Here is a 15982-nt window from a genome sequence, read left to right as displayed (position 1 = left end):
TTGTACTTGACCCTTATCTTTGCCATTGAAAATAGTCTGAACTATTACTCGACCAGTCTGAAACAGTCTTAACCCATTCTCGACCTGTACTCGACCTATTTTTTTCAGTCTAAACCATACTCGACCAAAGGTCTGAACAATACTCGACCAGTCTGAACCATACTTGACCAAATAACCTCTACTTTTTCTAAATTTTAACTGTTAAAATAAATTTCTTTTTAACTGACATGACAACAGCCACAATAAAATAAAGATATATTATAAAAACAGATTTTTACATTCTTACATGATTCTCAGATTTATCGAACAGAGATAGTTAAATCAAATAATCTTATATAATTTAAAGTTTTAGAGTTTTGTTAAAAAAAGATTTTCTTTTACCTAAAAACCACACCTATACTGAGGGTATTTAAACCTTATTAAGGTGCTTCTTGTTTGGCATGTGTTTGTTTTTAAATTAATTTTCCTAAATTCCTAAATAAAAACTACATAGGTTACATACAAAAAATGTACAATAGTTATATAATTATCTTTTTAATGAGGTAACAACAGCCAACAAAATCACTGAAATTGTTTAACCTTATTTTAGAAATATATCTATTATTATAATTTGGGATATATTATAAAAGAGATAAAAATTAAAGAAATTAATAAAATTGTTCTTCTGATTAGTGGTGAAGTATAAAGTAATACCTCCTGCTTGGGCCAAACTCATGAAAATGATCACACCTGGTCAGAGAGTATTAAATTCTAAATAATATTCATTCAAAATTGCAACATCCTGTGAAACTTAAATTGCAAGGCCTTTTGAATTCACTAGATAAGTAATACACGAGTTTAAGAAAAATAGGGCTTTCTTTTTACCTGTAAAACACACATGTACTGAGGTAATTAAACCTTATTAAAGTGCTTTTTGTATGCCATGTCTTTAATTTTGACAAAAAATTATTTGAATTTAATTGAAAAAAATTTTTACTGTAACTTTGGAACACATTTCCTTTTTTAAAAGTTTATCACAGGATTACTATGGAAGTTCTATTATCATGATTATATTAAATTCTTGGTTTAACAAAACAAAGGTGTCATTTTTAAATTTATTAAGTTGTTTTATATGCTATTTTATATATATTTTAATAAAAAAAATGTTCACTGCATTATTAACTAAACTCAACTGACACCATAAATCTATATGAGGCTTAAGTTAATGGTGAAAATTGTCAAGTAGCCATAAAATATATCTGAAACATTCAAACAATTTTGAATAACATAGAAAATATTAGTCACAATTCAGTTTTGAGATTATTTGATCAGCTTGTTTTATTTTTATTTTAAAGGTGATATATATGTATGTATATAAGTGTTGATGAATATGGTGATGAAGTTATATTATGTTTATTGTGAAAGTTTGGTTTCAATGCTATATTGAATACATTTTTAATTTCAAATTGTTGTTCAAATTTCTAGCCAGGGGAAAAAGCTGTTGTTAAAAACAGTTCCTAAATTGATGAAATACAATAGATAGATACAAAAAATAGGTCTAGGTTTGTTAAGACTTGGTCGAGTATGGTTCAGACTAGGTCGAGTATGGTTCAGACTAGGTCGAGCATGGTTCAGACTAGGTCGAGCATGGTTCAGACGCGTATAAAATGATTAAGTACTGGTCGAGTACAAGTTCAAACTGTTAAGTATGGTTCAGACTACAGTCGAGTATTATCAAGTAAATTTCAGACCAATTCAGACTGGTCGAGTAAAAATCAGTACAGTCGAGTACAGATATAGGCCATTTCAGACTTTTACTGGTTTGTAGTGATAACTGTAAATACATACAAATACATATAAAATCTTGAAAAGGGGGAGAATACCAAAATACAATATTCATTACACATGCATTAATCATAAATAAACAAATCAACCGTAGCCACCGTTAGTTCAGGCACAACGAAGTACATATACCCAAGGATTTGTGTTGAAGATAAAAGGGAAAGATTACGAGATGTCAACATTTGGGACATTGCAAATGTGTGTACCCAAGGAGAAGGAAGATGCATAGAATTGATGTTTACTAGAGGTAGGTTAATTCTTTTAAACACATAAATTTATATTGCATATGATGTGTGTAGTCTTTACAAGTTAAGTTAATATTTCTACCTTTTTTAATCAATTACATGTATTACTTCTGTCTTCAGAGTTTTGTAATTTACTGAAACCTTTAATTTTGTCAGAATTTTGATCCTGAGCGTACCTGATGAATGTCATGAAGGGTATTAAAAAAAAAAACAAAAATAAAAAAAAAAAAAAACAAACAAAACAACGTGTTGTACGCACGGAAGGTATATATTCGTAATCACCACCAAAAGAAACAACAATAAAATAATTAGAAAATTCCACTCACGGTCAAATTCACCTGTAGTTTCTTAATAATTTCTAAATTTATAAGCGAAGAATTTAAGATAAGGTATGCTATAAATGCCATGTCAGTATTGTACCGAAGCACTGACTACTGAGCTGAAGAAACTCTCGGGGACTGGCTGTCCACCAGCAGCCCGCCCAATAAAGATTATTCCAGAAAACGTGATGTTCCAACGCATATTATAGCAGACTCTTTCTATAGACACATTTTGGTATCGTGCTTACTGGAAGAAAAGGTAATATCGTAGGGCAATACAAAGTCATAAATTGAAGAAAAAATAGGAAAAGACGAACATCGCTTCTCAAAACAATACGCACAATGTAATAAAAATGTCTAAATCGAACATAAATCCATGTAAAATAACGCTTTTACTGAAGGATTACGTTCCGTCTTACGTTATAGTATTAAGGTAAATAGTCATGTTGAAGGTTCTTTCTATGAGGACAATTGTTATGGCACCGCCACAAAGTGGTCGTGATCATATAGTTTTACCTTTATCCTCTATTAAGTTATTCCGCAACGAACAGTTAAACGACTTATTTTCTAAACGCCTTCAAATATTGGGCTGATTTTTAGTATGTGAGTCTACTATGATGAGTTACAAAATTACTTTACGTTTGGTTCCGCTCCGCTGTTTTTGGCCGAAAGAACAGGCTTTTGACTGTGAAAAATTTCGTGTAAAATAACAGTTTTACAGACCTTTTGAAAATTACTGTGACACTGAGATTTCAAAAAGGACACACTGAGATAAAATAAAATGAAAAAACACACACTGAGAATTTGAAATTACACACTGAGAATTTCAAAATTACACATTGAGATTTGCGCACATATCTAATTAGCAAACTTAATCTGAATCTATTACAAGCTTTTAAAAACAACTAGGGGACAAAACTCGTTAGTCCTTCAATTTGGCGCCAAATGTTTTACGAAAAACATTAGAAATACAACGTTTTGAAAAACAACGTTATTAAAGACCAATAGAAGAAGAAAAAAAACCACTTACTCTCATTACAAAATATAACCAAATGGATAAAACTTTAATAAAATTATAAGAAAACATTAGAACAATCTGTAAAAAGTCAAACAATGCAGTGAAATGTTTACCCAAGTGCCACAGTATTAAAGCATATAAACGTAACAAAAATATCAAAGATTACCTTGCGAAATTAGGGCAACAGTTGAAAGACTTTTGAGAAGGGACCCATGCTTAAACGGTTTTAAGTAAAAACCCCGATACACTGTTAGTAATAATCTGAATTATAGGATATGAGTATGCAAAAAACGATGTTTAGTCTTGAAATTTATTACGAATGTTGGATGAAGGAACCGCATTTCATTTAAATGCGCTCCGCCTGGATCAGCTGGATACGACCGCAGCGGTCGAACTCTAAACAGTTGGGGCAAGTATGGACATAAAATTCAAGTTTGATACAGCTCTGAATTTGGATAGTGATTAAATACTTGACACATTATAGATTTCTGACACAGAATAAATAATCTACTTAATGGTCCAATATCTAAAATCTAATTCCATGATGAGATTAAGCATATAAAAAAACCCATGAATTCAAACAAAGTTTAATTTTGGACCCTTTGGACCTTAATATGGACTAATTTGAAAACAGGGCCCAAAATAAAAAAATTGAATGCACAGTTAGAATCAGCATATCTTAGAACTACAAGAATTCAGTTTTTGATGAAACCAAACAAAGGCTTAATTTGGACCCTTTGGACCTCAATATAGACCTATTTAAAAATGTCCAAATATCCAATATAGTAATACATGGTAAAAACCTCAAACAATTCAAGACTTTAAATTAATCCTCATTGAAATTGGTTAAAAGATTTGTATTTATTTTCAATTGAAGATTTCTTGCTGTTGTGTTATACTTTGCTATTGCGCAATTCTTAGTAAATCTGTTTACAAACTAAATATGATAATTTACACACCCTGTTTGGTGTGTATCTCCTGCCATATCAGTCTTTGTTGTTTCTTTATATAGATCAGAAATAATTTATGTTAGAACCAGCTTAGCCAGTATTAGAAAAGTCTTGTTTTTGGCCCCTATTTGTCCTCTAGTTTCTGAACGATTAAAGCCACAACCCACAAAATCGACCCCAACCTTCTGTGTGTGGTATGAAACCTTGTGGTACAATTTCATAGATATCCATTGACTTATACTTACGTATTTGTCAGGAAACCAGAAAAACCTTGTTCCTCTCCATCCCCCGCCCCTTTTGCCCCTTTTTCCTGAACGGTTTGAGCCATAACCCCCAAAGTCAAACCCAACCGTCCCTTTGTGGTATGGAACCTTGTGTTTCAATTTCATAGAGATCCATAGACTAATACTTAAGTAATTGTCCATTTACCAGAAAAAACCTTGCCCCCCCCCCCTTTTTTGTCCCTAATTCCTGAACGGTTTGGGCCATAACCCCCAAAGTCAATCCCATCCTTCCCTATGTGGTATGGAACCTTGTGGTACAATTTTATAGAGATCCATACACTTATTCACAAGTTATTGTCCGGAAACTAGAAAAATGCCTTTTTTGGCCCCTTTTTGACCCCTAATTCCTAAACAGTTGGGACCATGACCCCCAAAATCAATCCTTCCTTTTGTGCTATTGAACCTTGGTTAAGTTTCATAGAGATCCATTTACTTATACTAAAGTTATTGTCCGGAAACCAAATGTCTTCGGACGACGACGACGCGACGACATGATAGCAATATACGAATGCAATTTTTTTGCGGTCGTATATATTATGACGAGAGTTCGGGCGACCAAGATATTAATCTGTTGAATTATTCATCTCATGAATATTCATTAGTAATGTGTATACTAATCTCAGTGTGTAATTAACAATTCTCAGTGTATGTTTTTCAATTTATTTCATCTCAGTGTGTCTTTTTTAAAATCTCAGTGTGTAATTTTAAATTCTCAGTGTGTGTTTTTCGTTTTTTTTTAAATCTCAGTGTGTAATTTCGATTTCTTGTAGTGATAATTAAGGTTTTTAAATCCCAGTGTGTTTTTTTTTAAATTCTCAGTGTTTAATTTTTTCGAAAAAGGGTTTAAACATAGTTTTGACGAGAATGGCTTGCCATAGATTTTTGCCGAAATTACAAGCTTTGGACTTCGAAAATTTCGTGAAAATAACAGTTATACGGACTTTTTTTTCTAAACGCCTTCAAATATTGGGCTAATGTTTAGTATGTGAGTCTACTATGATAAATTACAAAATGAGTTTACGTTTGGTTCCGCTCCGCTGATTTTTGCCGAAATTACGGGGTTTGGACTTAAAAAATTTGCGAGCGAGGCCATTCGTGTCGTTCCAACACATCTAGTCTTATATGTTTTAGCTTTACAGTTTATTGCTGCCTCTCACAATTCAAAATGTATGCTCAAATTTTTGTAATGCTCTCGGGTGATCCAGAATACATTTCAAACTGTAGTCACACTAAATATCGCGATAACTTTACCTTTATATTATAGATATATATGTGTTATTGCATTTAGATCTCTGCAACCTTCAATATTTTAGGAATTTGACAATGAGTTGGCGGGAACTATGGACAGTACTTATTGGGTTGGATCCTCCTGTACAATATTTTCCTCCGGCAGTGGCATCAATTATTTTATTTATCATAATTTTCGCTACCTGTTTCTGCATGCATCGATTTTCAGAAAGTTTTCCACCGACATTAAAAATACTTACCCAAGATTTCTTCAAAACTTTGCCTTTGTGTACGTATCCGTTTGGTCTGATGATTTTACGGAAATACCATGGGGATATCGGTTTTGCTCTTTGCAACATACCTCTTAACACCGCTACAGCTTTACTGCTATCATCAGGTGAAGGGTCGCCCGTCGGTAATTGGTTACTTTTTGTGAAGGGATCGCAATCATTACAACAATGTATTATTAGAATGGTTACCCAAATCGGGGCGGGCATTGCAGGATTTAGAGTTGGTAAAACATTAATGAAATTAGATTTACATCCAGCATTTGAGGAAAATCTGAGTCAAACAGAATGTATTGCTGCGTTAAATGTTGCAGTTACAACAGGATTTATTATAGAACTTTTTGGAACAACTTGGGATGTATGGTTTCATTCACAGAAATTTTCAGACAATCGTGTGTTGGATAAGTTCTTGAAATTTTGTAATTCGTCTTTAACATCTTGCTTAGGTATGTATGGTACGCTTTTTAACATTTACATACACACGTATATAGAGTGATGATATATACTCGTCAACCAGACAAGGCAACAACACAAAAACTTTGAAAAAAGACACATATGTCACAATAAAATCTTTACATGTATATTATATGATGGGCTGTAAATCGCATGAGATTAGACTCTAAAAGATAAACTGTTTGATCCAAATAATGAATATTAACTAAAAATCTCAATGAATGGGATACATTTGATAAAACTGTTCATTTTCCAAAAATTTAATCTGCTCAACATAAATATGCACAAATTTGTAGGTCTTTGAATTAATTTTTTTTTACAAATTCTTTTTATTTACATATTTTCAACATCTTTTTTTTTAATTTTTTCATTTAAATATTTTTAAAATCGGCGTCTATATCAAACTGGCCTGTGAAATAGTTTTATTTTTAAACTATTGTAGGACGAAAAAAAACCATATTAAAATACAATGTATTTATAATGTGACGGAGACTCGTGCGACAATATATATATATACATACCTCGGTGTGACAATATATACATATACATACCTCGGTGTGACAATATATACATATACATACCTCGGTGTGACAATATATACATATACATACCTCGGTGTGACAATATATACATATACATACCTCGGTGTGACAATATATACATATACATACCTCGGTGTGACAATATATACATATACATACCTCTGTGTGACAATATATACATATACATACCTCGGTGTGACAATATATACATATACATGTACAGACCGTACTTTGACCTATAATGGTTTTCTTTTATAAATTTTGACTTGGATGGAGAGTTGTCTCATTGGCACTTATACCACATCTTCTTATATCAATATACATACCTCGGTGAGACAATATACATACCTCGGTGCGATTACGTGAAAGTATATATACTTAAAATATAGACTTAGCAAAAAATCAAGATATTTTAAGATTAGCAGAAGAGGAGGACGCATTTTGGGGTTATTTCAAACAATTGTTATGAATGCAAATTAATAGACTTCAGTTTTCAGATGCCAGAACCCACTAGCTGAATGTTCTTTTTTTCAGACCAGAAAAGTTAATGCAAAAAACTCAGAAATTTGAAAAGAAAGATGTTGATTTTTCGTATACATTATGCGGTACAGAACACCTGAGGGAGTTTTAAACTCTTTAAAAATCAGTTTTTATCACATACTATAAGTAAAGAGAATTCAAGCTTCACAATGATCAAAATTAGTGTTTTTCAAATTGCTACATATCCAATGAAATTATTCCTGTAAATTGTGTGGTTCAAATTTTTGTCAACATATCAAAGTAAATATTGTGACAAAATTTCATGAAAATAAAACGAAACAAATCTATTTAAGTCAAAGTGTTTGGCTTAAGATATATATCATTTTCTCGAAGCATACATGTAAAAATAAATTTAAGTACCGGAATCACGCTATGTCAATATTCAATTACGATATACTAAATGTATTTCCCCTTCGTTACAGGTGGTTACCCTACTGGCATGTTCAGGAACCCAGCAAAAGCGATTGGCCTAACATTTGGGTGTAAAGGAATAAGTCCAAGTCAACATATATTTGTTTACTTCTTAGCGCCATTAATTGGAAGTTTTCTAGCATATAGGTTAATGTTAAGCAGTACTGTTAAAGAAGGAAAAAAGATTAAATCAGAGACAAACAAATTTATTCATAAAAATAGAGCTTATAACAAGAAGTAACAGATTCTATAAAGAAAACTGAATAAAGAATTCATATGTTACGAGTCAAGTTTTTATCCTACAATGATCGCCCTTTGTACAAATAAAAACTATACAGTGCCATAAAAAGAAATAGTAATATGTGGATGAATGTTAAAAACTAATTGTTTACTATGGAAATTTCAGTTATTTGTGACCAGCTTTCTTTCTTTATATTTAAGAAAATTCAGCCTTTGGTGTAAACATCCAAAAATAATCTAGACACTAAATTAGAGGCCATAAGGAGGCTGAATATCTCACCCGGATATAAGCATATATATAGTTACTATAGTTTTTGAGAAATTCGGGAAAAATAACCAAGAAAACTTGCCAAAAATCATAATTGGAGGGCAAGAATTCCGTATGGAGTCATCTGATTAATTTGAAAGTAGGTAGATTTAGACATTCTGAGCATTTGATATTTGCCAAATTTAGTCTTATACTATTTCTTTGGTTTTCAAAATGTAAGTCAATTTCTGCATTTTACCCTAATGTTCTATTGTTAGCCATGTTCGCCATGTGAGTTGACTTACTGGAAAAAGCCCCAATTTTATACAAGACACTAAAATGACCATTAAACCCAGGTTTTGTTGATATTTGATAATCAGTTTCAGAGGAGATCTTTTAAAACGTTGACGACAGACGACGGACAACGACAGATGCTAAGTGATGGCCCTGTATATAAGTTCAGTAGTTTCAGAGAAGAATTTCTTTGAAAAAGTATGAAAAGTTGACAACGAAGGACGCTAAGTAATGGCACTGTATATTGCTTCAATATTTTCAGAGGAGAGGATCTTTAAAAAAATTCGAAAAAGTTAACGACGGGAAGATGGCCAATAACGGACACCAATTGATGAAAAAAGCTCACGTGCTATTTTGGCATGGTGATCTATACATCGGTTAAATATTCATTAAAACAATAACTTCTATAATAGTCGTCTGAAAATGTTGGTGAAAATGGACATTAGATATATCTTAACATTCGTTACCTGTTAGACTTTCTCCATCTATAACGGGTTTCAAGATAAAAGACATAGTTTGAACTTTACCCCTGTGTTCCATTTTTAGCCACGACGATCTTGTTTTCTGAATATGCTTGCTGTTTTCAGTTTTTATATTACTATTATACTTTTCGAGATAGAAGCAAAAGCATTAAATTAGTCAAAATTGTCGTTTACAGGCAATTACTCCTTAAGTAATCATCTGATAATGTTGGTGAAGTAGGAAGACTTGACATTCAGAGCATTTTCTGCCCCTGTCATATTTCTCTTATCTACTATTGGTTTCAAGATATAGGACACTTACTGCATTTTATCCTTATGTTAAATTTTTAGCCATGGCAGTCATAGTTGTTGAATGACCGAAAAAAAACCCAGTAATTTACCTTAAACCCATAGGATCATTCACCAAAAGTTTGGTTGAAATTGGTTCATTAGTTGAAGATCTTTGGAAAAGTTTACGATGGACGACAGACGCCTAAATTAATGATGACAAAAGCTCAGACGGCCTTTGAGGCCAGGCCACCTATGTATAATGTCCATGAATATTATCGATAAGAACTTGGAACCGTAATTGTAATTGTAAGCGAAATATTAAACAGAAACTGAAATTATCCAAGTTTTCATAGTTAACAGCTTGAATAAACCAAAAAGTCCACTTTTGCTTTGTGGTGTCAAACAATTTCTATTATGACGTCAAATTTTATAAGAATGTCTGTGAAGTCCTGCGATGGTGGATAGATAGAAACAATGTAAGGTGTATACAGCGAAAAAAGTAACTGATTTAAAAAAAATACAAATAACTGGAATTTGTCATTGAGGAATCGCCGTACAGGGAGAACAATAAAGACATCGCATGTTTTGTCCATAAAAAAGTAAGTTCGATAAGGCCTTAATATGGCCCCTATTTACAGCTAAAATTTACAATTAGGATTCATTGACCAATATCATAAAGAACCATAGCTAAAAATATGAGTAGATAGGAACATATGTTCTTTAGAAAACTCGCGAATTAGTGTTCTTTTAAGACGTCACAAAGTTTCCCACAAAACTCAATGAAAACAACAATTTTCAATGATTTTCAGGACTAGAAAAAAGATTGCATGCGTCGACAAAAAGATTTTTTGACATAATGTTTGTCATAACTTACATATATGACTTGAATATTTAAATTGTCGAAGCCTGATCTCTACGTTTCCTAGGACTAAATTTGGTTGAAATCTAAACAATGTTGTCAACTTTCAACAAAATCTCTGTTTTTGTTGGCCCATTTTTATATGAATGTCAAAGCTTTATAGGAAAACATTTACTTGGTCACTATTCTACAAATATTGATTAAATAGCGCACTTAGATCACCATAAAAACTGAAAAAATATTAATTAGATTATTTACAACTATAAGTTCCACATATTGAGATAAATGGTTTGATAAATTCGTTACAAAGTGTACTGATGACCTAATTGTTGAAGGTCGTACTGTTGGCTATAATTGCTAAAATTGGACAGCCACTTCATTTGAACTTTGGTGGATAGTTGTCTAATTGGCAATCATACTATATCTCCTTATTTTTTATATAATACGATATGTATACGGTGTCAGTAAATTACATATGGGGCTCTAGCTTCGTTTCGCTATCGCATGTTTTGGCTGTTTAGACTTTAACGTTTCAACTTACTTTACTACCTTGACATAACAGTTGTATACCTTGCACGGCTGTGATTTAATGCATTTGTAAACAGACCATGTGCCATATTTTTTATTTGATTTTGTTTAACGATAAAACCATATTGCTGTTTTCAAAGGAAAAGTACATGAACAATTCTTTAAACATATATTGTTTACCTTGTTTGGTTGATGACAATCCCACAACTTTTATGTCAAGTAACAATAGACAGACGATGTCAATTGTTCACATTGTTTTGTTTGACATTTATTTCAAGCAACAGTAGACAGATGATGTTACAAATTGTACACCTTGTTTTGTTTGAAGTTTATGCCAACGAACAGTAGACAGACGATGTTACAAAATACAACACACAGCTCCATGCATTGAAATAAATAAATCTAACAGACCTCAAAGCATTATAAAGGAAACTGAAGCAAAAGATTGTGCAACACGGACCTAACCAAAATTCGAGGGTGACAATAGATTGGTTAAGAGTTTATGTTCCGCTAGTGATACGTGTCGTGGAAACAACTTAATGACTTAACAAACGAAAAGACAACCGAATCCATTAGACCATACACAAAGAACTAAGAGAACAAGAAAAGGGAGAAGTAAAACAATAAATAAATAAGCATCATATATAATATGTAGATATTTTTTTTATTTTAAGTTCAGTGGAATACATGAGAGCAGCATAATCACCACATACCGATTTGTAGCTTTCTAATAATTCTCTAAATTTTAATATTAAAATAAGAAGATGTGATATGAATTCCGCTGAGACAGCTGTCCACCAGACCCTTTTAATGTTGGTTCGTTCGCTATCTGTTTCAATATCAGCTGCACACTTAATAATATAGAAAGGTACACATATCAGGTATATTGTTTTCTTTATTTTGAAAAGAGCCTCGATGCAGAGTGGTATAAATAGTTCAATCTACTGTATCACTAGCCTGTCAACACTGAGGTTGTGATTTCGAGTTCGCACCCCGCACGTGGGATACCAGTTTAAATTTCCTGCCGAAGGTCGATAGTTCTCTCATGGCACTCCTGCTTTCTCCACCAATTAAATCATGCCGCCATGAAAGAGTCAATAGTTCTGGAAGTGGCATTAATCCCCACTAATCAATCGACCAATTAATCTATCAATCAATCTTTGTTTTATTAAGTCAATTTCAGAGATTTATTTTTTGGTAAAAGCAAACAGGAATATACAAAATATGATCTGTTACTCAAAACCCATTTTTATCACTTTGAACATATGAAATCTGCAGGTTAAGATTTTTCAACATATGGAAAATATCGGCCTAGGTTGAATGTTTTCTGTTATTAGATAGAATTGTTAGAACTTTTCTCTTTGGTTTTACTATGATTTTATACAATGTTAATATGTTTTTAATACTAGTAATATTTATTGAACTTTCTTCAATAGATTAAAAGATAACATTGCAATTTAAGTATGTTTCAGTTGAATCCAACATGCCAAAGATGGATATAAGATAAAGAATAATTTATAACGGCCTGTTTACTGTAACAAGACCATTATAGCCTCGTTTTAATTATGTTGTCGTCCTTTTTGACACTAAGTTTGAAAATGACGCTTACTTATTTATTTTTTAATTTAATTGCCAATGACAGTTTTTTTGGGGGGAGTGTGAAGATATGGACGTGTCGTTTAAGGTCAGGGCTATGTCACAGATTTTGTTTAATTTTGCCTACAGTTTTAGCTCGTTGAACTATAACTGAAAATCGGAAAAAAAAACGAAATGGGAAGGATGTTATTATTATGTTTTTAAAAGTATTTGGCGGAAAACTTTTAAAAAACAGCAAGTGAGATAATAGTTATTTAACCTGAAAATTGAACCTGCAAGGTGTTTCCCTATATGCGGACAAATCATGAACAATCTCTTCTTGTATCTTGATTTTTAATTTGAATCTTTGTTTTTTTACATTTTTCGTTATATTATAAATCAATTATACATCAGTTACTCTTCCGATTTTCAAACTAAAAAGGACGAAAGTTTTCAAAAGAGACAACGTTATTTTGTATACGAACAGAAGGCAAAAACATGTACAATTCTCCTATATGCGGACAAATAGTTGATGAGACTTTGGAATTGACATATTTGCATTTTTATTTTAGGGACATGCATATACCAATTGGCTGTTCTCATGATAAGGCAATATGGCCGCTTTGCAAATAAGCCAATTACCCCAAATTTTGCGATATGCTACTTTTTTTTAAGCATTTGTATTATATGTGATTTACAGATTATAACATGTCCCTTTCCATGGGCTAATATGGGAGTCTCGGGATGGAAAAGGACATGTTATAATCTATAAGTAATCAATCTATAATAATACGCTTGCTGTAAATACCTCCAGGCACATTAGGTTACTAGTTATTACACGTTGGACCGCTTTTTATTTAAAATAGTGTGCATTCATAAATGTTATTACGTTTTATTTAAATGGTTTCTTACGCGATTTGAACATCGGTAAACTAATGTCGCAATAATGTGTCATACTATTTGGTTCTCTCTTATTTCATCTTTGTTCACATGGCATAAATAATTTAAGCATATTGAAAGGGCGTTAATGTTTCACTTAATAACTGATTTATCCTAGATTCTTATCTGCTATTTCTAATATCTTATTTTTTACACTTATACACGCATTTTAGAATTGTAAACTGTATGTTAATTGGACACAAACACACGGATACATTAACCAAAGAAGATGTGATAATATTGGTAATGAGTCAACTCTCCATTAGATACCAAAATGACTTAGAAGTTAACAACTATAGCTAGGTCACCGTACGGTCTTTATAAATAAGCAAGACACATATCGCATGGTAAGCTATAAAAGGCTCCGATATGACAAATGTTAAACAATTCAAACGAGAAATACTAACGGCCTGATTAGATGAACTTATTTGAAATTAAACACGATCCCGCATTAATCAGGCATGTTTTTATCAAACAAGAATAAAAACTACATACTTAACGAATATAGATACACATTTTGAATAACAAAACCATCTTTATAGACAGAATTTAAGGGATGTCAGATCTTTTGAAAATATTTAATGCAATGTCATATAACTTAATCCGGCCATAACTATTGTTATCATTGCAATTGTATTGTTATTAATGCTGAATTTGCGTATCTTGTAACTCATGGGAATAATTCTTCTTTATATATATATTTGAAAGAAAGTAATGCGTCATAAAAACATCCAATTAAAGAAGAAAGTCAACATAAAGCAAATGTATAATTCCCAGTTTGCGCTAACATTAGGTACGATCTGAACTTTCCTGTAATCTCTGCAGATAAAAAGAATAAAAATTAAGGTTAAAACGCTTTCATAAATAATCGTTGGCGTCTTTCTTGAAAGACGAAAATGTTTAAACGTAGGTATTTTGAATATCTATTAAGCTAAGTTTATTAAGATGTTATTTACAACAATGCATTAGAATAAAGATCAAGGTTTAACATTGAAAACAACAATAAAGTGCAATAAAAAACAAGGGGAAACTGTTAAATTAGTATAACTTCACGACCGAAAGACTTTTGCCACAATTATTGTAAACACAATTACTAATTATGTCATCTGGATTCCGTTTCCGATGTGATTTAATATCAATGTGTAACAATTTAAGTGCATCCTATATTAGACTTTGCTATAATATTGATTACATTTGCTTCATCCAATGACAAAAGGCAGTCCGTTTATTGTAGTAATAGCACTATAAAGTATTGTTAAGAAGAAATCATTTTTCAAGTGTGAACAAAAGCATTAACGCTTGAAAAATTGTACTTTTCGCATTGTTTCATGAGTTTATTATCCCTATACAATACTGGAGTATAATTTTATGTTATTTTTTGTCATATCACATTTTAATGTTTTCCCGACCCATTTTCCGAATTCTAACAACTGCAGCCATTTTGTAAAATTTTATATTTATGCATCTCAAACAATTATTGTTAATATATACATCCTGTGTTAAAAAATCATTCTAAATAAATATACTTTTTTTATTATTTATACTTGTTTTGGGGCACGAAGTTAAATGGCTGTTTTTATCTTTGTCTCATATTTTATTTTTATGTTATTCCCTTATTGCATTTGTTGTTTATCTTAATATTTCATGTTAGGCCTACCATGTCGACCAGTTGTTTAAAGGCGTATGATAGCTTGGAATAATTATGTTAACGGTACCAATTTTACTGCACCAGATGCCTATTTCCACAATAAAAGTCTCTCTAGTGATGCCAAAATATTCGAAAATCCAAACGTATTAGAGAGCTGATAAAACCAAAAAGGATTACAAGTATAGCCAAGGCATAATAAGTGATTCAGTTTTTCTGTTTTTAGTCTTGGTTGAACAGTTGTCTCATTGGTAATGTTACTGCATCTTATTTCATAATATAATATAATATATAATATTTTGACTATTTAACATGTACAGACTTGTAAGAAAACAATAACAATAATTCATACTGAAAACGGAAATCTTGTTTTTCCGGATTTTAATTATGATTTGGAATTTTATATTTAACGAGCAAATTGTCCTTCAGTCAGTTTGTCTTTTTAAACCTTACGTTGGAAACACAATTGATTATAGAAATTATGTCCATTTATATCATTATCTTTTCATTCCTTTATGTAGATACCTTTATTGAAAATATAGATAAAATTCATACTGACATTATTCTTACTGAGCTTGAGTCTGTAAATATAGAAGATGTAAATCATTATTTTGTAAATAGTATAGTTAAAAGAACTTGTGATATATTTGTTGATGCTGCTAAGACTACTTTTGGTACTTATATGAAATATAATAAACAGACTAATGGTAAAGTAACTACATCTAAGCCTTGGTTTGACGAAGATTGCAAGTCTGCAAGAAAGAAATTCAAAACATCTAAGAGAAAACTGAAACGTAACTTTTCA

At 31.6% G+C, this 15982-nt stretch overlaps 1 protein-coding gene across 1 annotated transcript; it reads left to right on the top strand.

The window, feature by feature from the left end:
• Positions 1-5957: 5957 nt before the first annotated feature.
• LOC127731112 (aquaporin-11-like) lies at positions 5958-8384 on the top strand. Its single transcript, XM_052239982.1, has 2 exons — positions 5958-6598; positions 8110-8384. The coding sequence occupies exons 1-2, from the start codon at positions 5962-5964 to the stop codon at positions 8337-8339; spliced, it is 867 nt and encodes a 288-aa protein (XP_052095942.1). The 5' UTR covers positions 5958-5961; the 3' UTR covers positions 8340-8384.
• Positions 8385-15982: the final 7598 nt, after the last annotated feature.

This window comes from Mytilus californianus, unplaced genomic scaffold (genome assembly GCF_021869535.1).
Source record: "Mytilus californianus isolate M0D057914Y unplaced genomic scaffold, xbMytCali1.0.p SCAF_2, whole genome shotgun sequence".
Classification (NCBI taxonomy): Eukaryota; Metazoa; Mollusca; class Bivalvia; order Mytilida; family Mytilidae; genus Mytilus; species Mytilus californianus.
This window is presented reverse-complemented; position numbering and strand designations above follow the sequence as displayed.